We start from the raw sequence: 20,821 nt of genomic DNA, 5'->3' as shown, positions 1-20,821 counted from the left end.
TTATAGCATAGAACTAAGGAAGATAGGATCATGGTGTCTGTCTTGATCTTGTTCCTCTGTTTCTAATATTTATCCATATTTTCTTGAAATACAGCAGTTGCATCTCCCTCAACCTTTCTTCTGGGAAAACATTGTAACAATTCACCATATAAAGAATGTCTTCTGGCTGCTTTGCACATTCTTTGTGTGATATTTTCACATCGATTATCCCATTTCTTTCAACCCAGAGGATGATTTCTTTTTTGTATTTGTTCACTCCAAACTTAGAAACTTTGATGAAATCTGTTAATAATCTATTCTCCATTCGAAAAAATGAAATATTTTGTAACTGTAGATCTGATAGTTGTTTTCACTCACGCATCATTCCATTGGAAGTGCAGAAAAATCCCTCCTTACAAACAACACAACATTTTCAAGAGAATTTTCTAGACATTGTTTTCCTGTCCCAGCTAAATTCGAAGACAATAAATTTAAATTAAAAAGCTGCAGTTGCCAGTTTTGATAAAGGTTGACCTGACATATAAACCCTGTCAACAGACACAAAATGCTGGAGTAACTCCACGGGAAAGGAAGCATCTCTGGAGAGAAGGAATGGGTGAAAACCCAAAACATCATCCATTCCTTCTCTCCAGAGATGCTGCCTGTCCAGCATTTTGTGTCTAATCTTCGGTTTAAACCAGCATCTGCAGTTCCTTCCTACATATAAACCGTCCTTCTTTGCATTGATGCTGCTGGCCTGCTGAGTGCATCCAGCATTTTCTGTAGTTATATCATCCTGAAGAGTATTGTTAAGTTTTATGCTCTTTCTAAATTGGGTAACAAATCTGGAAATAGTTTCCTAACTATGATCTCATAGTACTTTGTACAAATTTGAAATGTTTTATTTGATATTCCACAGCTCCAAATATAAAAATACAATAGCATTATGAATAATAACATGGTGCCAAACAAACTTTTCAGCAAGACAAAGGAGATGGTATAGACCTGAGAAAACAAGGTGGAGTGCACGACTCAGGTGCCATCAATGGTGCCAAAGTCGAGATGGTTGGGAGGCTCAAATACAACCAATTTGTCCTGGACCAACCACATTGAAACTCAGCTATGAAAGCACACCAATGCCTCTACTTCCTCAGATGACTAAGGAGGTTTGGCATGTTTCCAAAGGTTCTTGCCAACCTCCACAGATGCACTGTAGAAAAAATCCTTTCAGGGTGCATCAGTTTGATTAGGCAACACCTCTGATCAAGGCAGCAAGGAACTGCAGAGTTGTAGTTGTAGCTCAGTCCTACAAACAAACCAGCTCCCCCCCCCCCCCCCCCCATTAAAAAGACAATTTTTATTCGGGTCATTCCACTTCTCCCCTGTCCCATAAGGCAGAATACACACGTCTAAAAGCAAGTAGCATAGAAAATAGGTGCAGGAATAGGTCAATAGGTCATTGTCTATTAACGGGGTACTGAATGGGGATGATCAGTCATGATCACATTGAATGGTGGTGCTGGCTCGAAGGGCCGAATGGCCTAATCCTGCACCTATTGTCTATTGGGCCCTTCGAGCCAGAACCGCCATTCAATGTGATCATCCAGCACCATGTTCCAGCTTTTTCCCCATATCCCTTGTTTCTGTTAGACCCAAGAGCTAAATCTAATGGGCCTGTCCCAGTTAGGTGACTCTTTAGACGACTGTAGGAAACAATACAGTCGCCACATGTTCGCGGGTGGTTGCCGGGGCATCGCCTTCATGGCCGTGAGGAGTTCCCGCATTCTGGGAACTAGTCACGGCCTAATTATGGTTGCCGCAAATTTTTCACCGTTGAAGCTGCCATGGAGAGTAACTAGAATTCTTGTGCCGTAGGTGGGTTGCCACGAGGTTCTCGTAGGTTGTAGCCGGTGTTGACCGGTGAATTTCATTGGCTCACTGGGGGGAAAAAAATGTCTGCCGAGCTTCACAGCTGTGTATATCTGGCTTCTTAAAAGTTGTCTCCACTCCTCCCTCCTCTCCCCCCCTCTTTTAAAGGACTTACCGTACACTGTGCTTTAGCTATCTTAATTACTGCGCCAACCTTCCTGGTCATCGCGGTGTGTGTCTGTATCACCTTGGTTTTGCACTTGTGAATTTCACTTGGACAGCTCTCCCCCCCCTTGCCCTTGCCCTTGCCCTGTCCCCCGCCTGCATAAGGGGCTGGTGAAGGAAGCGGTGTGTGTGTGTATGTTCCACTCTGACAGTCGTTGTTCCAGTTGCCGGTTTTTCAGGCAACTGCCGGCAACTTGACAGTCGCCTGAAAATTCGCCTAAGTGGGACAGGCCCATAACTCTCGCTTGAAAACATCCAGTGAAATGGCCTCCACTGCCTTCTGTGGCAGAGAATTCCACAGATTCACAACTCTCTGGGTGAAAAAGTTTTTCCTCATCTCAGTTCTAAATGGCCTCCTCCTTATTCTTAATCTGTGACCCCTGGTTCTGGACTCCCCCAATATTTGGATCATTTTTCCTGCATCTACTGAGATCCCCTCTCATCTTCCTAAATTCCAGTGAATACAAGCCCAGTCGACCCATTCTTTCATATGTTAGCCCCGCCATCCCAGTTCACCTGGTGAACCTACGCTGCACTCCCTCAATAGCAATAATGTCCTTCCTCAAATTAGGAAACCAAAATTGCACACAATACTCCAGGTGCGGTCTCAGTACAACTGCAGTAGGACCTACTAAACTCAAATCCTCTCGCTATGATGACCAACATTGGCTGTTTTCACTGCCTGCTGCACCTGCATGCTTACTTTCAGTGACAAGCACACCCAGGTCTTGTCGCACCTCTCCTTCTTCTCCTAATCTGACACCATTCAGATAATAATCTGCTTTCCTGTTCTTGCCACCAAAGTGGATAACCTCACATTTATTCATCTTTATACTGCATCTGCTATGCTTCTGTCCACTCACCCAAACTATCCAAGTCACTCTATCCAAGTACCATCAGATTTGGGAATAGCTTCTTCCCTGCTGGCCACTGGTCCTCTCCTCTAAGGGTGTAGTCCCGATCTCCCAACGTACCTCATTGCAGCCCTTGTACTTTTCATAAACTGCACTTTTTCTGTAACTGTTGAGCTGTAATGCTGTATACTCAACAGTATATTCAGCATTTTCTGGTATTTTTTGTTATACTTGTGTATGGCTTGATCCTACTCAAATGTAGTACGATTTAGTTGGATAGCACAAAGGTTTTTCATTGTATCTTGGTACACATTGCAATAATAAACCAATGCCAATACCAATTTTATTTCCACTTGCATTTCAAAGGTTAAAACTGTGTTCTGTTACGCCTTTACACCATTAAAATAGGCCCAAAGTTGTTTATCGTGGTGAGAAGCAACCCATGATCATTCCACTCAGGAATGGCATCATGCACTATTTGATCTTGGGTATGTCTTGTGGTGTTGGAAGGACAGGACTACCAGGTGGACGATACAGTGGTGTATCGTTAGAAGAGAGTGGTCCTGGTAATTGAATCCACACCTAATGATGATTCATGCAACAAGTCAAACATAGGCAAGAAACATCTCTCTGGTCTTTGTCCAACCAATTTCTTGTCAGGCTTTGTCATACCCCTTCTCACTTCCATCTCTCTTCCCCCACCCCCCTCTGCCACAATCAGCGAAAAATGTCACCTAGCAAAAACTGGAAGGCAGATTACTATCTAAATGGTACCTAATTGGGAAAAGGGGAAGGACAGCGGGAAAGTGGGGGTCCTTGTACATCAGACTATGAAAGTAAGCATGCAGGTACAGCAGGCAGTGAAGAAAGCGAATGGCATGTTGGCATTTATAACAAGAGGAATCGAATATAGGAGCAAAGAGGTCCTTCTGCAGTTGACAGAGCCCTAGTGAGACCACACCTGGAGTATTGTGTACAGTTTTGGTCCCCTAATTTGAGGAAGGACATTCTTGCTATTGAGGGAGTGCAGCGTAGGTTTACAAGGTTAATTCCCGGGATGGCAGGACTGTCATATGCTGAGAGAATGGAGCAGCTGGGCTTGTACACTCTGGAGTTTAGAAGGATGAGAGGGAATCTCATTGAAACATATAAGATTGTTAAGGGTTTGGACACGCTAGAGGCAGGAAACATGTTCCCGATGTTGGGGCAGTCCAGAACCAGGGTCTACAGTTTAAGAATAAGGAGTAAACCATTTAGAACAGAGACGAGGAAACACTTTTTCTCACAGAGAGTGGTGTGTCTGTGAAATTCTCTGCCTCAGAGGGCGGTGGAGGTGGGTTCTCTGGATGCTTTCAAGAGAGAGCTAGATAGGGCTCTTAAAAATAGCGGAGTCAGGGGATATGGGGAGAAGGCAGGAACGGGGTACTGATTGGGGATGATCAGCCATGATTACATTGAATGGCGGTACTGGCTCAAAGGGCCGAATGGCCTACTCCTGCACCTATTGTTTATTGTCTATCCATGTTCTCCACAGAGTTACTCCAGCAGTACCCCAAAATATTTAGTTCCAAACTTTGATCACCAACTAACCATTTTCTACAATGGCTATAAGATCATACCCATCAAATTCATTTATTTTGTTGCAATTGGTGTACATTTTCGGATTGTTTATGAGCAAGTGATCAAATAAACCATGGAAGCATTCATAGCAAGGCCTATATGTAATGCTATGAGAAGCTGTAATAAAGCTGTTGTGGCAGGGCGCTTCGAAAAATTCATGATAATCAGGAGAAGACACCATAGTTGAGCAATGCTTTTGCCGTGGATAAAGGGGAAACAGTGGATATGGCATTTGATGCCACATCAAAGGCTAGTGCGGAAAATTAAAACTCATGATGTACAAAATAACATTTTGGTGAAGACAGAAGATTGGCTAGCTAACATGAAACAGACATGAGACATAAATAGGTCTTATTTGGTTGATGAGATGTAATCAATGATGTGCCTCAGGGATCAATGTTGGAACTTCACTATTTTATATTTCATATAAATGATTTGGATGGAAGCACCATAGATGTAGTTGTTCAACGTGTATATGACACATAAATTGCAAAGAGGACAACATGATGGCGTAGCAGTGGAACTACTACGTTAAAGCGCCAGAGACCAGGGTACGATCCCGACCACGGGTGTTGTCTGTATGAAGTTTGTACGTTCTTCCCGTGACCGCGTTGGTTTTCTCCGAGATCTTCGGTTCCCTCTCACATTCCAAAGACATACAGGTTTGTAGGTTAATTGGCTTGCTATAGATGTAAATTGTCCTTAGTATGTGTAGGATAATGTTAATGCGCAGGGGTCGCAGACACACTGGGCCGCAGACACAGTGGGCCGAAGGGCCTGTTTTCACGCTGTATCTCTAAAATAAACTAAAGGACATGGGATTATATATTGATTAGACAGTTTAGTGGTGCACAGTGCCACAGCTAGTCAAGTTACTGCCGCACAGCGCCAGAGATCCTGACCTTGGGTGTTGTCTGCATGGAGATTGGATGATCTCTCTGTGACTGCATGGATTTCCACTGGGTGCTCCGATTTCCAAATGCATGCAGATTATAGATTAATTAGCCATTGTGCACTGTCCCTAGTGTGCAGGTGAGTGGTAAAATCTGCAGGGAGTTGATGATAATGTATGGTGAAAAAGAAGAGAATTAATGTAGTATTTTAGTGTCAATATTTGGTTGAAGCCTGTTTCTGCGCTGCATCTCTGAGTGACACAATGAATGGGTAAACATCTAACAAATGGAAGATTGTGCTCCACTTATATTGGGTAATGGTGAAATCATGTTAGTACTGGATATAGTATTGGATTCCTTATTCAAGAACGCATTTTAATGCATTTGAAGCAACTCAGACGTTTTACACAAATAAGAACCGGGAATGAGAAAGCAGCTTCAAGCCTCTGTCCCACTTTCACGACCGTTTTTACTCGTGGACATTTTTCATCATGTTGAAAAAACGCCCCGACCTACTTGATGCCACGAGTACCTACGACTAGCATCATGACCTGCTACGACCTCGTGACGACCACGCTGCGAGTATGAGTCAAGGGCAAACTCGGCAGAGGTCGTGAATTAGGTCGTGAAAGTGGAACAGGCTCTTTATGCAAAAATATTGCACAGGCTGATTTTTTAATTCACTAGAGTTTTCAAGAGTGAGAGGAGAGTTGACCGATGGATATGAAGAGGATGTTCCCTTGTGGGAGAACTTAAAACCAAAAGTCAGTTTAAAAATGAGAGGTTGTCCTCATCTTGACAAAGATAAGACCAATTGTCTTATTTTATAGACACATGCATCTTTGGAACACTCTTCCTCAAGGTGTAATGGAAGCAGAGACAATCTTTAAAGGCAGATTTAGATAGATTTATGGCAAGGCAAAGCTGACAGATGGAAACATGGAGCTCAGATTACAATCATACCAGCATTGATGTTATTAAATGGTGGAGCAGGTTTGAACCATGTGGCCTATTCCCATTCCTAATTTGTATTCATATGATAAGAAGGCAGGCATCTTAGAAATGGGTTTGGGGGACAATGAACTTGCAGGAGTCAGCCAATTGCATACACAAGCACAGTTCTGACAATCAAGCAGATGATTCACACTTAAACTATGAAGCAGCTTCTTGCTGTGACTTTGATTGGAGCAGTTTCACCAAAACACTTATGAGAGGACACATCTATGTGCACAATGAACACGTCATTCAGATTTTTGTTGTTAAATCCTTTTATAGAGCACCAAATAAGTTGCAGAGAATGTTTGAGAGGATGCAATGGGATATTTGGTACAGTCTGGGCAATGAAATCAAGCCTATTTCAAGGATACAAGTAATTGAGAGGATACTTAGGTAAGACAATCTACACAGCAAAGCGTAGGAAACAGAGATAAGCCATCGATACAGTAAGAAATGCTGTCCTGATGCTAAGCTTTTCTTTCACGTAAAGTAACTCTTTTTTAGTTAGAGTTACTATTTTCCACTGTCTTAGAAAAAGATACTGACTCAGCAATGAACATTTATTCCACACAAAGCCAAGTCAATGACTATCTCCACAAAGACTCTGTCTAAATCCTTCCCACTTACAATCACAAGCATTACTGAACGCCAGAAAGAGAAGGAAAAATCGGAAGTGCCAGTATTACAAAGGGTACTATGGAGCCATGAGGGAGGAGGTGGCCAAAGTTGACTTGCAAGATACCCTAGCAGGGATGAAAGTGGAACAACAATGGCAGGCATTTCTGGGAATAATACAGAAGGTGCAGGATCAATTCATTCCAAAGAGGAAGAATGATTCCAAGGGGAGTAAGGGGCGACCTTGGCTGACAAGGGAGGTCAGGGACAGTATAAAAATAAGAGAAATAACAAAGCAAAGATGAGCGGGAAGCCAGAGGATTGGGAATCTTTTAAAGAGCAACAGAAGATAACTAAACAAAGCAATACGGGGAGAAAAGATGAGGAATGAAGGTTAGCTAGCCAAGAATATAAAGGAGGATAATAAAAGCTTATTTATGTATGTGAAGAGGAAAAAATTAGTTAAGACCAAAGTTGGACCCTTGAACACTGAAACAGATGAATTTATTATGGGGAACAAGGAAATGGCAGACGAGTTGAACAGGTACTTTGGATCTGTCTTCACGAAGGAAGACACAAACAATCTCCCTGATGTACTAGTGGCCAGAGGATCTAGAGTGATGGCTGAACTGAAGAAAATTCACATTAGGTAGGAAATGGTGTTGGGTAGACTGATGGGACTTCGTCTTCTTCTTTCGTGTGGCGTGCACAGCCTAAAGTTGTTGGACAACTTGTTCTATTTGATCTTCCGATGTTTGTACACGTCGAGTTGATTGCATTAGTCGAAACAGGGCGGACCACGTGAAGGTTGCAATCTTCCACCCCACTGATGGGACTGAAGGCTGATAAATCCCCAGGGCCTGATAGGTTGCATCCCAGGGTACTTAAGGAAGAGGCTCTAGAAATCGTGGACGCATTGGTGATCATTTTCCAATGTTCTATAGATTCAGGATCAGTTCCTATGGATTGGAGGGTAGCTCTAAAAGCCATCCCACTTTTTAAGAAAGGCGGGAGAGAGAAAACAGGGAATTATAGACCAGTTACCAGTGGTGGCGAAGGTGTTGGAGTCAATTATCAAAGATGAAATAGCGGCAACATTTGGATAGCAGTAACAGGATCGGTCCGAGTCCGCATGGATTTATGAAGGGGTAATCATGCTAATCTTCTGGAATTTTTTGAGGATGTAACAATGATCACATTGAATGGCAGTGCTGGCTCGAAGGGCCGAACGGCCTACTCCTGCACCTATTGTTCATTGTCTATTGTCTATTATTGAATGGGTTCAGCTTGATTGATTTGAGTATTGTGTTGAATGTCATTGCTGCAACTCTGTTTCCAAAACACTATAAAATACCCTGTATGTCTTTGTTCATTAGAATGGTGGCTCAGGAGAGTCAAGTGTCTGTTGCATACTTGCCTCCGTATCCCTGACACTCTCGCCGGCTGATGATCAATAAAGCTTGAGTTGATTTACATAACCCATTGTGAGTTGTCTGTTTTTAAGATGTGAACCTTAACATTGGCGTATAGTCGGCAGGATCTCGCTGGGGCCATCAACAAACGACTGAGTAAGAGGCTGCAGAGTGACCGGGACTGGACAGGGAGAAAACTGAGCTCTAATCAGACCCTTTGAGACCGAACTCGAGTGGAAACTCCCGGGAACATTTGTGGTCCCTCGTCAGAAGGGACCACAAATCTGGTTCCCTGCTGAGATCCTTAATACAGACAACGAAGGTAAAACCAATTGTGTCCGTTTTGCTACCAAGAGAGTAGTCGGCAATTGGCTCCGCAGGTAGAAAGCCTGTCGTTCGCAATTAAGTATTAAAAGACACTGCAATAATTGGTTAAAATTTTACAAAAATGACGGGGGAATGCCGGTACAACATATGTGTTATTTGAATCTTAAATGTAACAAAGACTATAGAATATTAAGTTACAAGCTAACCAAATGTTTGGACCATGGAAACTGTTAAAAAGGCAGGAATGTTAATTTGGGATAAAGACACAGGGAAGAAGTAAAAGAAACGTATGAAGGAATGGAAAGATGAGGCGCAGATAAGGTAGGATGAATCCAGGAGTAAGAGTTGGATGGATAATACAAGTCGTAGAGGGATCATGGTATGTACAGAAGAGGGTATACTTAAGAATTAGGATGTGTTACAAGCAGAATGGAATTGGCATGATAAAACAACAAGAAAAGGCCACAAAAGAAAAGGCCTGATTGAGTCGCAAATTATGCGACAATTGGTAATAAAAAAAGAAAAAAAAAGTGCCAAAACGAAATAACCCCTGGGACCTTGTCTGGCATGGCGACCCTGTTTGTAGAAATGTTTGTAGCTGGTAAGGCCAATGGGGCTATTGACCCTCCTTTTTATCTTGGGGTTTGCCCAAATGGACTGGACTTGGGGAAATAATTAGTTTCTGTCAATGAATTTTGAATTTGCCCTTTGTGATAATAAGTGCATGCTGGGTGTGTACGGACATCCCATATAATGGTGGAGGAGGAATACCCCTCTTAACAATATTCCTTAACCTTACTGAGATTCTGGCCTTACACTGTTTTCGCAATAAAACAGCAACTAGTGGGTGTCTTCAGAATGGCAAACTCAAGGATGAATGCATTATATGAGGGATGGTATACGCCCTCTTTTAAGCCAGGATGGAAGGTAAATGAGACCAGGGTTTGGAAATACCACGGCTTAAATTAGTGGACTGCCTCCACAGCCCAGTTAATACCACCTATTATTGTGACAAAAGAGGCAACGGGGTATACTTAGGGAACAGCACCTGCACCAAGGTTAGTGCCAGTGGCCCGCAGCGTACAATAAATGGGACGTATATTGTATGTGAATCCATGGTTACCTGGAATGCCACCTGAACATGTTGAAGTGGGGATATACTGAAGATGCGGCAGACTGCGAGTGCGGACGGGGCCTCCAGATTATGGAACATCTCCTGAGCTGTGACGTGCTGCATGACACATGTACTATAAATGACCATGCAGAGGCCAACGCTGTGGCACTAAAATTTGCTCGCTATTGGCAAACAATTGTGTGATGACACAAAAAAATGATACATATTTTACCCAGAAAGTCTCATAACACACTCCTTGCTTATAGTTACACAATGTTGCCTGTAAATTCAATGCAGGCAAGAATACTAGATGTGATACCCAGTAGTGTCAACTTGTTATATTTGTCTTGAAAATTTATCACATTGATTGGGTTCCTAGCTTGCTATTTTTATGGGCACCCTTACACGTACAGATAGCTTTCCCTGACATCAATTGATGAAAAACTATGGCCTCTAGTCACGTTGCTCCTTGGTGACTTGGAAGAAGCATAGTTTCTTGTGGACTTGAAATCTCAGAATGAGCCCTTTTCCCATCTCCTTTGGAGCCTCATGGCATGACTCAGTTGCTTTGTCTATCTGGCACCCAGTTACATAGTACCTCAAGTGTGAACATGCCTGAATCACTTGTGGAAAACTGGATAAATTATTTTCACTCTCATCAGCAGTTGCAAAATCAGATCAGATTTGACATTTGTCACCCCCATACGTTTCTGAACTAAAATGCAACTGGCTCAATAACAAACATAAAAGTGGTTGGTTGCCCCTTGGATAATACAGGTGCTGTCAAAATCAGCTTTGGTGTGAAGAGTCTACATAGTTTCTTGAAAAAGTCAATAATTTCAACACAAGCTAGTGGTTGTTGAGGATTCAAAACAGACACTGCCTAAGAATTGACATCATCTGCATGTGCCAGTGCCTAATGTACATGTTCCAATGCATCACATGCATAGAAATGTTATTTACATTTTTATATAAAGCAGAACACAAATAGCTATACTGTATTTGCATGATGTATGTCCTAAAATGGAGAATTCTACTATGTAGCACACAAAAATATCTGAGGCAACGGAATATCCAGGTCTCTGGGGATACTGAAATTAGTTATAGTGTTCCCACCTGGTACTAAATGTTGTTACCCCAATCATGTTTGTTCAAAACAGATTAATTATCTTTCTGGTCTGCTATATTTTATTATGTATTCACCCTACCCATTATTAAAATTGTATTTTCTCCCATTTTCTTGAGTTCATTCCCAAAACACCCCCTCCTCCCCCTGGCACAAGCATTAGGTATTTAAAAGCATTTTTAAATGTAATTAAAATGTTATCCATAAATAACTGCCAAACTGGTTTTGGGTGACTCCACCATCACTTTTTAGTAATTTGTGGTGGAAAGCACACAGTCTGCACAGTAGCCAAATAGCAGGGAAGATATATGGTATGTGGAGATTATACTGTGAAACTATTTAACCACGAGAAATAGATTACTGTAATTATAAAGCTATGTTTCAGTTTCACACTGGGATGAGCTATTGCTCCACCCCTCCAAGTACCTTTTGTGTTTAATATTTAAAACATAAATTACCATCCTAAACATTTCCAATGTTAAGTTACCTGTAAAATCGGTTGAAACGTTAGGGATACTTTTTGTGATGTCAGGATAGGTATTTTTTTCTCCCAAATTCACAAAATTCTCACTTGAACTTGCATCATCGTTATATAAGTCTGAATTTTCAAACTCATATCGTACTGCTTCAACTTGAAATCTAACATTTTTCTGTTCATCCTGTCAATACAATTTGACAATATAAAGTTTAGAGTCGCTGATGTCATCTCTTACTGTTCAAATACCTTTAATTCTTTGTGCTGCTTGTACATTTAATGTAAGCATCTCAAATCATCTTGTGCTTAGCTAGGAATAAAAACATGTATTTCTGATGATTGTCAATTTGGTCTGATACTGGTAATAGAGTAAAGGAAGGGTGACTATTCTTTTCTCTTGACTTCACCTAATTAGCTGTATGCAGCTCACCTATATGCTTTCAGTGAGTAATTGCAGTAGTATGACTGTATTTTGAGTGTTCTTCAACAAGAAGTAAAAAAATTATAATAAAATTGTTCATAGCATCCAGAAACCTAAATATCCTTATTAAGTGAGACAGGTCCAGCTTGTTCAGATTTTCCATCTGCACCCCAGCTACCATTGAGAAAGTGTTTAAATATTCCGTTTCAATTAGTACTCGTTTAGTTCCACAATTCTTCTACTGCCTTCCACTGTCCTCAAAAACTTCCTCCAACAGGGAAAGAAAATTTAGTCTTGAGTCTGTTCCATCATTCAAAGATGCGATGGCTGATCTGTGCAAACTCCATTTCACCATTAAATCCTTTAGCATGTTGGTTTACAAAGATCAGTCAGATTTAGAACCAGCACTGATTTAGCATCATGAGCTGTTTGCTGAAAAAACTTAGATAATTCTACTATCTTTTGTGCGCACAAGTGTTTCCTTATTCCTGAAAATAGTGCCTCCAATTTTTTGACTTTGGGGCAGAAATTTGTCTTTGGCTGCCAGACTAAATGTTGGCAACAATACATCAGTTACAGATCATACTTAAGCACCAATGGTTTAACTGATGTTTTAAATGGGAGGGGGACTGTCGCAGTACCTGGTGGTGGAAAGTCATTCTAATGGTTATTAACTACAAAAAGTAGCATCACCCAGGAAATTGCCAACTCTATTATTGGCTCATACATGGCAATGGAAGTTTTGGTGGAGAGAAGATGCATGTCCATTGTCTGCAAGGGACTAGCTGCACTGCTAAGTTTCGCAATGGGAATAGATTGATGTGGAGGGCATGTATTAAGGGCACAATGGCACATAAATGTTCAATAACATCAGGAGCACAATCAAAATCTGTGAATAAATCTTCAATTCACTTGTCCCTTCAAAATATTGCTCAATAGTCCACACTCTCATCAATCAACTATGAATAATTTCCTAACAATCAAAAATTGTTAATTAGAAATTAATTTAAATAAAAAATAAAATATATAAAATTAAATCAAATTTTTAAAAAACAATAAAAAATAACATAACCGCTACAACCCTCTACACCAGCGTTTCTCAACTGGGGTTCCCCGGAACGCTAGAATTCCACGAGAGATCGATCGGGGTTCTGAGGGATGAAGCAGCATGGCGAAGGAGAGAGCTCAACCGACCGCAAAGCGTCTCTGTTCTAGGCCCTTCCCAGTCTCCCGATTGTCCCAGAAACCCCGGGAGAGGCCACAACCCGGAGTCTCTCTTGGATGCTAGCTCTAAAATGGTGGCAGAGAAGTAGACCTAACGAAACAACAATTTATTCAGTTAGGTCTACATCTGTGTCTGATAATGTTCGATTTCAAATGGTTCATTAATGGAAAGGGTGTGGCTCCCAAAACAATCTTAGCCAAACTAGCATAATTTTTTCTCTCTCTCATCACAACATTTTTGTAGCCTACGCCTGTAAGTTTAATACCAATCATAAAAGTAACACTTGCTAGGCAATCTTCTTCATGAGAAACTAAATTTGTAAAGTGAAACACTTTGTAGTTGTAGCAGAGACTGAGACACATGAGAGCAGGTTGAAAAAATGAAGGCGACGAAAGCTGTGGGAACATGGACGCGTGCGTTCGCGCATGCACAACTAATCTAGCCCGCATGAAGTCGCATTTTGCCCAATCCAGCCCGTGACCTAAAATAAGTTTGACACCCCTGAACTAGACCAAGCGTGGACCCGTTGGGCCCCCTCCCCAATGCAATATTCCCCCAATAGCACTCACCTATACACAACGCTGGATGTTAAAATAGTGATCCCGGCCCAGCAAGCCTCCACAAAACTGCGCAGGCATGGCTGACGGGTCCCTGTTGTGACGCCAGAGATCACCGTTGTGACGTGAGTCACAATGGCGATCTCAAAATGATGGCGGGACCGGTAACCCCCAACTCAGGGGTTCCCTGAGACATAAAAATTATTTATTGGGTTCGGCATGGGTATAAAGGTTGAGAAACACTGCTCTACACATTTAATTGCTATAACTACAACCCTCACATCACAAAACACAACTTGCATAAAGACAATGCGTGAGATAAACAAGCCTATTTCCCTTTTTGTTTTAGAACACCTTGACATACAACTGGCGTGATCAACAACAAATCAAGAGACACGTCTGACTGCATATCTCACCTGGTGGTGAGAGTACTGTCCACAATTATAGCAGTCATGACAAAGACTGCAAATTTAAAGTTGATTAGGTATTCTCATACCTAATCCTCAAACTCATATCGTAGTTCCTCATCGTCCTACAATCTCTTCTGATTTACACAGTATAGAAAGATGCACATATTATCCACCATCTTTTTTTCACCACAACCCTACCCTTAACTGGAATGAGCCATGATCACATTGAATGGCGGTGCTGGCTCGAAGGGCCGAATGGCCTTTTCCTGCACCTATTGTCTATTGAAATGCCATTGCTGTAATTTCCTGGCAGTCTGGTAATTTAACCAGACCCTTTTGCCTGTAATGTGTATTCAGTGCTAAACATCGAATGACATAAATCCCAGAACAACAAGTTTTTTTCAGATTTTTGATATAAATTTGATGACACAGTCCAAGTAATGGCTGGCAGTGGACAGCCCCAATAAATGGTCTCCATAAGTTCTATAGTATGGCTATTTAAAAGGCCGCACGCTGAACTACTGCAGAGTTCTCTGGTAGTTGATTTTACAGGCAGAAAGATAGCCCTCGTGATCACTTCTATTTACTTCAAATGACAAAGCCACACTTGAAAATCTACTTATAATGGGTGCTTGAAAATTAAAAGAAAACTGTAAATGCATAAGAAATCTGAAGTAAAAACAGAAAATACGGCAAATACTTAGCAGGTCAAACAACATCTGTGAATAGAGGAAGAGTTTTAACATTTCAGGTCCTTTGCTAAGTGTTTCTAATATTTTCTGTGTCTATTTACAATGGGTACTTCTCTAGTGACCCGGTTAACTGTTTTAATTTTTTTTTGGCGCAGAGGAGGTTGTGATGGAGGCATACAAAAAATTGAGAAGCACATAGTGCAGTTAGTGAGAAACACTGCTCCATGACAAACTAGAGGGCATCGGTTTAAGATAGAAGTGTAAAAGTTTTGAAGGGTTGTGCTTTGCCACACTGATTAACAGTTATCATCGAATTATATACACCCTTTGGTCCAACCCATTCCTGCTGACCAAGGTGCCTGTCCCGTTTGCCTGTGTTTGCATATTTCTTTAAACCGTTCTTATCCTAGTACCATGGTCGCATCTACAGTCTCTGGTTGTGTCTCCTTTACATACTTTAGGTACCTATCATGCAAGTATTGTGATGAGGGTGTGGAAGGCCATGATAGGTGTGTGTACTGACAGTTTGTTGGAATGAGTGATATGGTCCATTGATCAGTTGTGTTAAGATGATTGTGTAGTTAGTAAGGTATGCAATACGAAGAATCATTCACTGACTACGACTCCAAGTTTAGAGATATACAGTGTGGAAACAGGCCCTTAGGCCCACCAAATCCGTGCTGACCAATGATCACCCATGCAATCGTTCAAAATGTTATCCCAGTTTTTCATCCTACACACTCTGGGCAATTTGACAGGACCCAATGAACCGACAAACCTATACATCCTTGGAATGTGGGAGGAAACTAGAGCACTTTGAGAAAACGGAGAATACACAAACTACGTAAAGATTGCACCCAGTTAGGATTGAACCCATTCTCTGGCACTGTAAGGCAGCAACTCTACAACTGCGCCACTGTGAGATCACAATACTAAAGGTTCTTGCATTACTATTTTACGGTCTTGTCATTTGACTCATGCCACAGATTGTCATGATCACTTTCTCCTATAGATATCTGAATGTTTGGCTGCAAGGTCTCCTTTCAAATTGAGATATTGTGGTTCTTTGCAAGTCAAAAACATTCCAAGAGCTAAAATGCAAAAATTGCTCTCTTCTATTTAGTTCTATTTTTAGATTTTTCTCAATTTAACTTCAGTTAAAATACGCCTGCCAGTGACAACACAGCTGGTTTGTACTGACATCAACTTTTATTAACAGGTCCAGCCACCGTGGAAATTGCATTTCTTTCTGTGGTGGTGTCAATAGACTGAGTGTGTGGCATTGATTTGATTTTGACAGACATCAATGCAAAAGACGGCTTAGATTTGGTTGCTGCCTACATGTAGGTTGAGCAGGCTAGGAGGATGAGGAATGATCGTTTGAGGCGGGCACGGAAATCGTTATCAAAATATGGAGGGGACCGGGGGACAGAATTTCTTGCCGGCTGCGCGCGCATGCGAACTCACACACACACGCGAGGCTTCGGAGGCGCAATCCAGCGCTAAATGCAGCTCAACTCTGCCTGAGTCGCCGGGTTAACCCACAGCCCTGCCTGGACTGACGGGACACCAGCGCTGCTTCTCCTTGATGGCTGTAAACCTGGGCCATATTTCCACAGGTCCAGGCAGGGCTGTAGGTTAACCTGGCGGGACAGGCAGAGTTGAACTGGGTTTAGCTCTGCTTCTCTGCGCTGGCTGTAGGCCTGGGGGCACCGTGCCCGTCTGACTCCCAACGTCTCTAGCCACCCCCAGGCGTGGGGGCGGCACTCGGGTGGGGGCGGAACAGCGCCGGAGAGCCGGGATCAATCCTGGCTGTGGATGAGGTTCAGGTCTGTGCCGAGAGTGTTTTGGCACGTCTCCCTCCTCCAATCACCGCGCTCTATCCTCAGTCCCAACCTCCTACTTCTCCTCCCCCCCCCTTCCTCTCTCCTTTCCCCTACCCTCAGTCACTCCCTCCCAACGCAACCCGTTCCCCCAATGTAATATTTCACCACCCACCCATTCCCCAACACGGGAGGCCTGGTACCCAACGCAATATTCCACCACTCACCCATTCCCCCGACGTAACCCGTTCCCCAAAAGCAATATTCCACCACTCACCTATAGCCTCCAACTGCGCATTTCCCCTTATTCACCCTTGCTCATTTTAAACTTTGTAACCCTGACCAGGTCGAGTTTAAAGAATTTGCCCCAACCAGATGGGCAGAGAAATCCTGAATATGCGGGACAGGTCTGCAATTGTTGGGTCATTCAGGCGGCGGTAGTTGTCACAAGGCCTCCAGCCGCCGAAGACTTGGGCACCATGTGCAATGGGGAAGCCCATGGGCTGTTTGAGTGTCGAATAATTCCCATGGCTTCCATCTTTCAAAACTCCGCCTTTGCAAGCTGGAGTTTGTCGGGGGCCAATCGGCGGGCGCGGGCATGAAGCGGTGGTCCCGAAGTGAGAATGTGATGCTGAACCCCATGCTTCGGGTTGATTAAGTTCAATTGAGAGGTCAGGATTGCTGAGAATTCGTCCCAAATTTGGGCGTAATATTATCCGCCGCCGCCACCGGGTTGTGAACTGGCACAGCGGACGCAGCAGGGAGCAAAGAGATTGCTTCGAGCGTTGAAGCATGAACAAGGCACTATCTCCTCACGTCCACCACAGAGATTGCACCTGGAGAAAATCCGCGCCCAACAATGACTGGGACACGTCTGCCACTGTAAATGGCCAGGTAAAATGGCAAGCGCAAAATATCAAGGGTATCGTGCAGACCCCATACGTCCGTATGGGGCTGCCATTCGTGGCAATCAACAAGGGCCCTCGCTTACCAGCATGTGTGTACCGGACGGGGGCACAACGCTGACCTCGGCACCCGTATCAACTAGAAACCTTTGGCCCGAACACCGGTCCCAGGCGTAAAGGCAGTGAATCTTGCTGCGGTGATTTCCAGCGGCCGGCTCCAGCATTTCCCAGCAGGCTCCTCTGGCAGGCTCAGGATGCTCCGCCGAGCCCCCTGTTGGACGTGGCTCTAGGCCACTGCGCCTTCCTGGGCACTGTGGACATCCAATCCTGCTGCCTGGCCAGCCACAGTGCGTGGGCCTACTCCACTAGAACACGAGGGTTTTCGAAACTTACCCCTGGGAGGAGCAGGCGAATGTTGTCGGGAAGAAGGCTGTAAGAAGGCATACTCAAACAACATGCAGGGCTGGTGGCCGTCCATGAGCGAGAGCATCTCGGTAATTAGGACCGATGGTTTCCGGTCGTTTCCCGGTCGAGCGCGCCAACTATGTAATGGTAGCAGGTCTTGGCGGTCGTGAACCCGCAAATGTGAAATTGCGACTCAGCTTGCTGAAAACATACTTGCGGCTGGGCGGTCAAGAAGGTCGGCAGCTTCAGGGTGACCGCGTTGAGTTGGGCCTGGTCGGTGACGGCGGCGGGTTCGGCGCTGGCGGGGTGCATTTTGTTCTCCAGAATATCTATTCTGGACATCGGGGTTACCTGATGTAGTGGACACGGAGATGTCCGTCAAAGAAAGAGGCAGGACACAAAGTTTGTCCAAATATGTGATTCTTTATTGCTGCTACAAGTCTCCTAACTCACCACCCCATGTGCGCGCGATTAACACCTTAAATGCTTCCCAGGGGCACCCGTGACCCCTACCTCTCGTCACCGGGACATGTGACCCCCCCCGAGCTGAAGGTTATGTACAGTGCATGGCCCATCACCAGGGGCCGCCACAGTATTTCGTTATTTATTCTAGTTATAAATGAATCCCATAATCTTTTTCCAAGTTTCAGCACCAGAAGCATTACTTATTGGCGAGGGTTATGAGAAATTGGTGGTTGGAGTCAAATGCACATAATTACAGGAAAACTAATTTCCAAGTAGCAAATGTATTTCTACATGTACAATAATCGAAGTGTAGCTCTATCTTCACAATATTAATGTGACCTCCGGAAGAAAATATTTTGGCATATTGAGAATGAAATGCTTTAATTTCACAGTGGCTGCTACACTGGAATATATTGCAGATGTCATTGTACATACCCTTCTTGTTCCAGGTTCAGAATTGTTTGGAGCCTAGAAATATTTAAAGATTATAATTACAAAATAGAATTTTACGCTGTGTAAAGCTAAGAATATTTATATCCATTTTGTTTAAAGGAATACTTTAGCTTCCTCCCATTCATTCTCTCAAACCTCTTGCTTATAATCCATGTTGAATTTCACAAAAATCTTGTTAATACTCCTTGTTAACTCCTCAAAAATATCCAGTCAAATACGTAAACTATTCAATCCTGCATATCATTGATTAATCTCAACCTGTACAAATTATTTATTTTAACAACATTATGACTCTCAAGCAGCAGCAAAGTTGGCTCACCGTAAGAAATTTTCCAAATTTAGGACAAAATTGTTCTCTGGTTCCATAAAGATATAATGTTTTGTAAGATTAAAAGAGATTTAAAATCCAATCTTATAGCAAAAGCACATGATAATTCATTTTACTTGCACGTTATGTGCAAGTGACGAATAAAACTGATTGATTGATTGATTGATAATGGCAAGGGCTAAGAAGCGAGCGGGTAAGATCATCTTTGACCCCTCTCACCCTGGCCACAAACTCTTTGAATCACTTCCCTCTGGAAGCGGACTCCGGACTGTCAAAGCTGCCACAGCCAGACATAAAAACAGCCTTTTCCCCCCAAGAGTAGCAGTTCTACTCAATAACCAAAAATCTGTAGCCTCCTTTTGCTTTGGTATTTTATTTAATTCACATGTTTAATCGATAATGTTTTATTATTAATGTTTAATGTTTTATGTGTCATTCCTAACTGTCACTGTATGTCATGTTGTTACTTGCGGACGGAGCACAAAGAAAATTCCTTGCATGTGAATACTTGGCCAATAAAATTATTCATTCATTCATTCAAAATGGATATAATTGTTGAAAGGGACCAAAGATCTTGATAACAAAATTAATTTGGTGTTTGTGAATATGATCCGAATAAATATTTGTCTTGCATCTGAAAACTATGTTACTTGAAATCACTACAGTGGTATTATACTTCAAATGAGTGCAGGGAAACTTATCTGACAACAGACAAACTTATCAAAGTGTGAAATTAACAGTTCAGGCTTGATAAAAATGTTATGGTATTCTGAATTTTGTTTAACATTTTTTACTAGCTGGCTTGACCTCTGCTGCTACATTTCCCCACTGAGTCTTTGCTGAGGAATAATTATATTTGTGACTAAACAAATATTTTTTTTCAAATGAAGCTTAAATCAACTTGTCTTAAAAGGAAAGTATTTCCATTCGGTGACTACAAACATTTTGTGTTGGCAAATCTGTATCATTGTAATCGGAAACTTCAGGTTCTAAAGAAGTCTTGCGCGTAGCTCTAGAACGTGGGCGTCGATCGGTTTTTCCTTTTTCAGTTCTTTGACATTTCCTATAACATTAAGGGAAAAAATAATATCCTGGTCAGAACACACCCTAGCATATTGCTCTATAAAGATAAATTGAGGTTCTGATAAATTGAGGTTCTAATGTCTTACCTTGTCTTGAAAAAATGCAAGTAAATAAGGTAACCTAATGCAATAAGGAGAACTAGCACCACAATACATCCAGAAGTTAGAAACGGAGATGAAGATTTATTTGTACCTGCAAAGAGAAGATCAAAGGCCACCTAAAAATAATTATTTTCACCATAGTCATAGTCATACAGCACGGAAACAGGCTCTTCAGCCCAACTTGCCCATGCTGATCACGATGCCCCATTCAACACTAGTCTCACCTGCACATATTTGGCTTGTAAAGAAAGTTTATATAGGGATTACTATATTTACACTGAAATGTGCATAAATTTATACAAGGATACAAATGACATTTATTATCACATACACCTACTAGTGTAATTAAATTTAACTTGCAGCACACCAATAAAAATAAGACACAACATTAAAGAATTTAACAATAAACATAAAAATATCCCCCCACAATGGTTCCCACTGTGAGGGA

The 20,821-nt window shown here is 42.4% G+C and overlaps 1 protein-coding gene across 1 annotated transcript in view; it reads right to left on the bottom strand.

Annotated features, from left to right (window-relative positions):
• The window catches only part of LOC116977388, a 45,475-nt gene that overhangs the window by 1,209 nt on the left and 23,445 nt on the right, over nucleotides 1-20,821 (bottom strand). Inside the window, exons 5-7 of the mRNA XM_033027817.1 lie at nucleotides 20,359-20,464; nucleotides 20,132-20,252; nucleotides 18,844-18,876 (exon numbers count right to left, since the gene is read on the bottom strand). Of these exons, the coding sequence (XP_032883708.1) occupies nucleotides 18,844-18,876; nucleotides 20,132-20,252; nucleotides 20,359-20,464 (260 nt within the window). The remainder of the gene's footprint in view (nucleotides 1-18,843; nucleotides 18,877-20,131; nucleotides 20,253-20,358; nucleotides 20,465-20,821) is intronic.

Source organism: Amblyraja radiata, chromosome 10 (assembly GCF_010909765.2).
Source record: "Amblyraja radiata isolate CabotCenter1 chromosome 10, sAmbRad1.1.pri, whole genome shotgun sequence".
In the NCBI taxonomy this organism is placed as follows: domain Eukaryota; kingdom Metazoa; phylum Chordata; class Chondrichthyes; order Rajiformes; family Rajidae; genus Amblyraja; species Amblyraja radiata.
The sequence above is the reverse complement of the archived record's forward strand: the minus strand, read 5'-3'. Positions and strand labels throughout refer to the sequence as shown.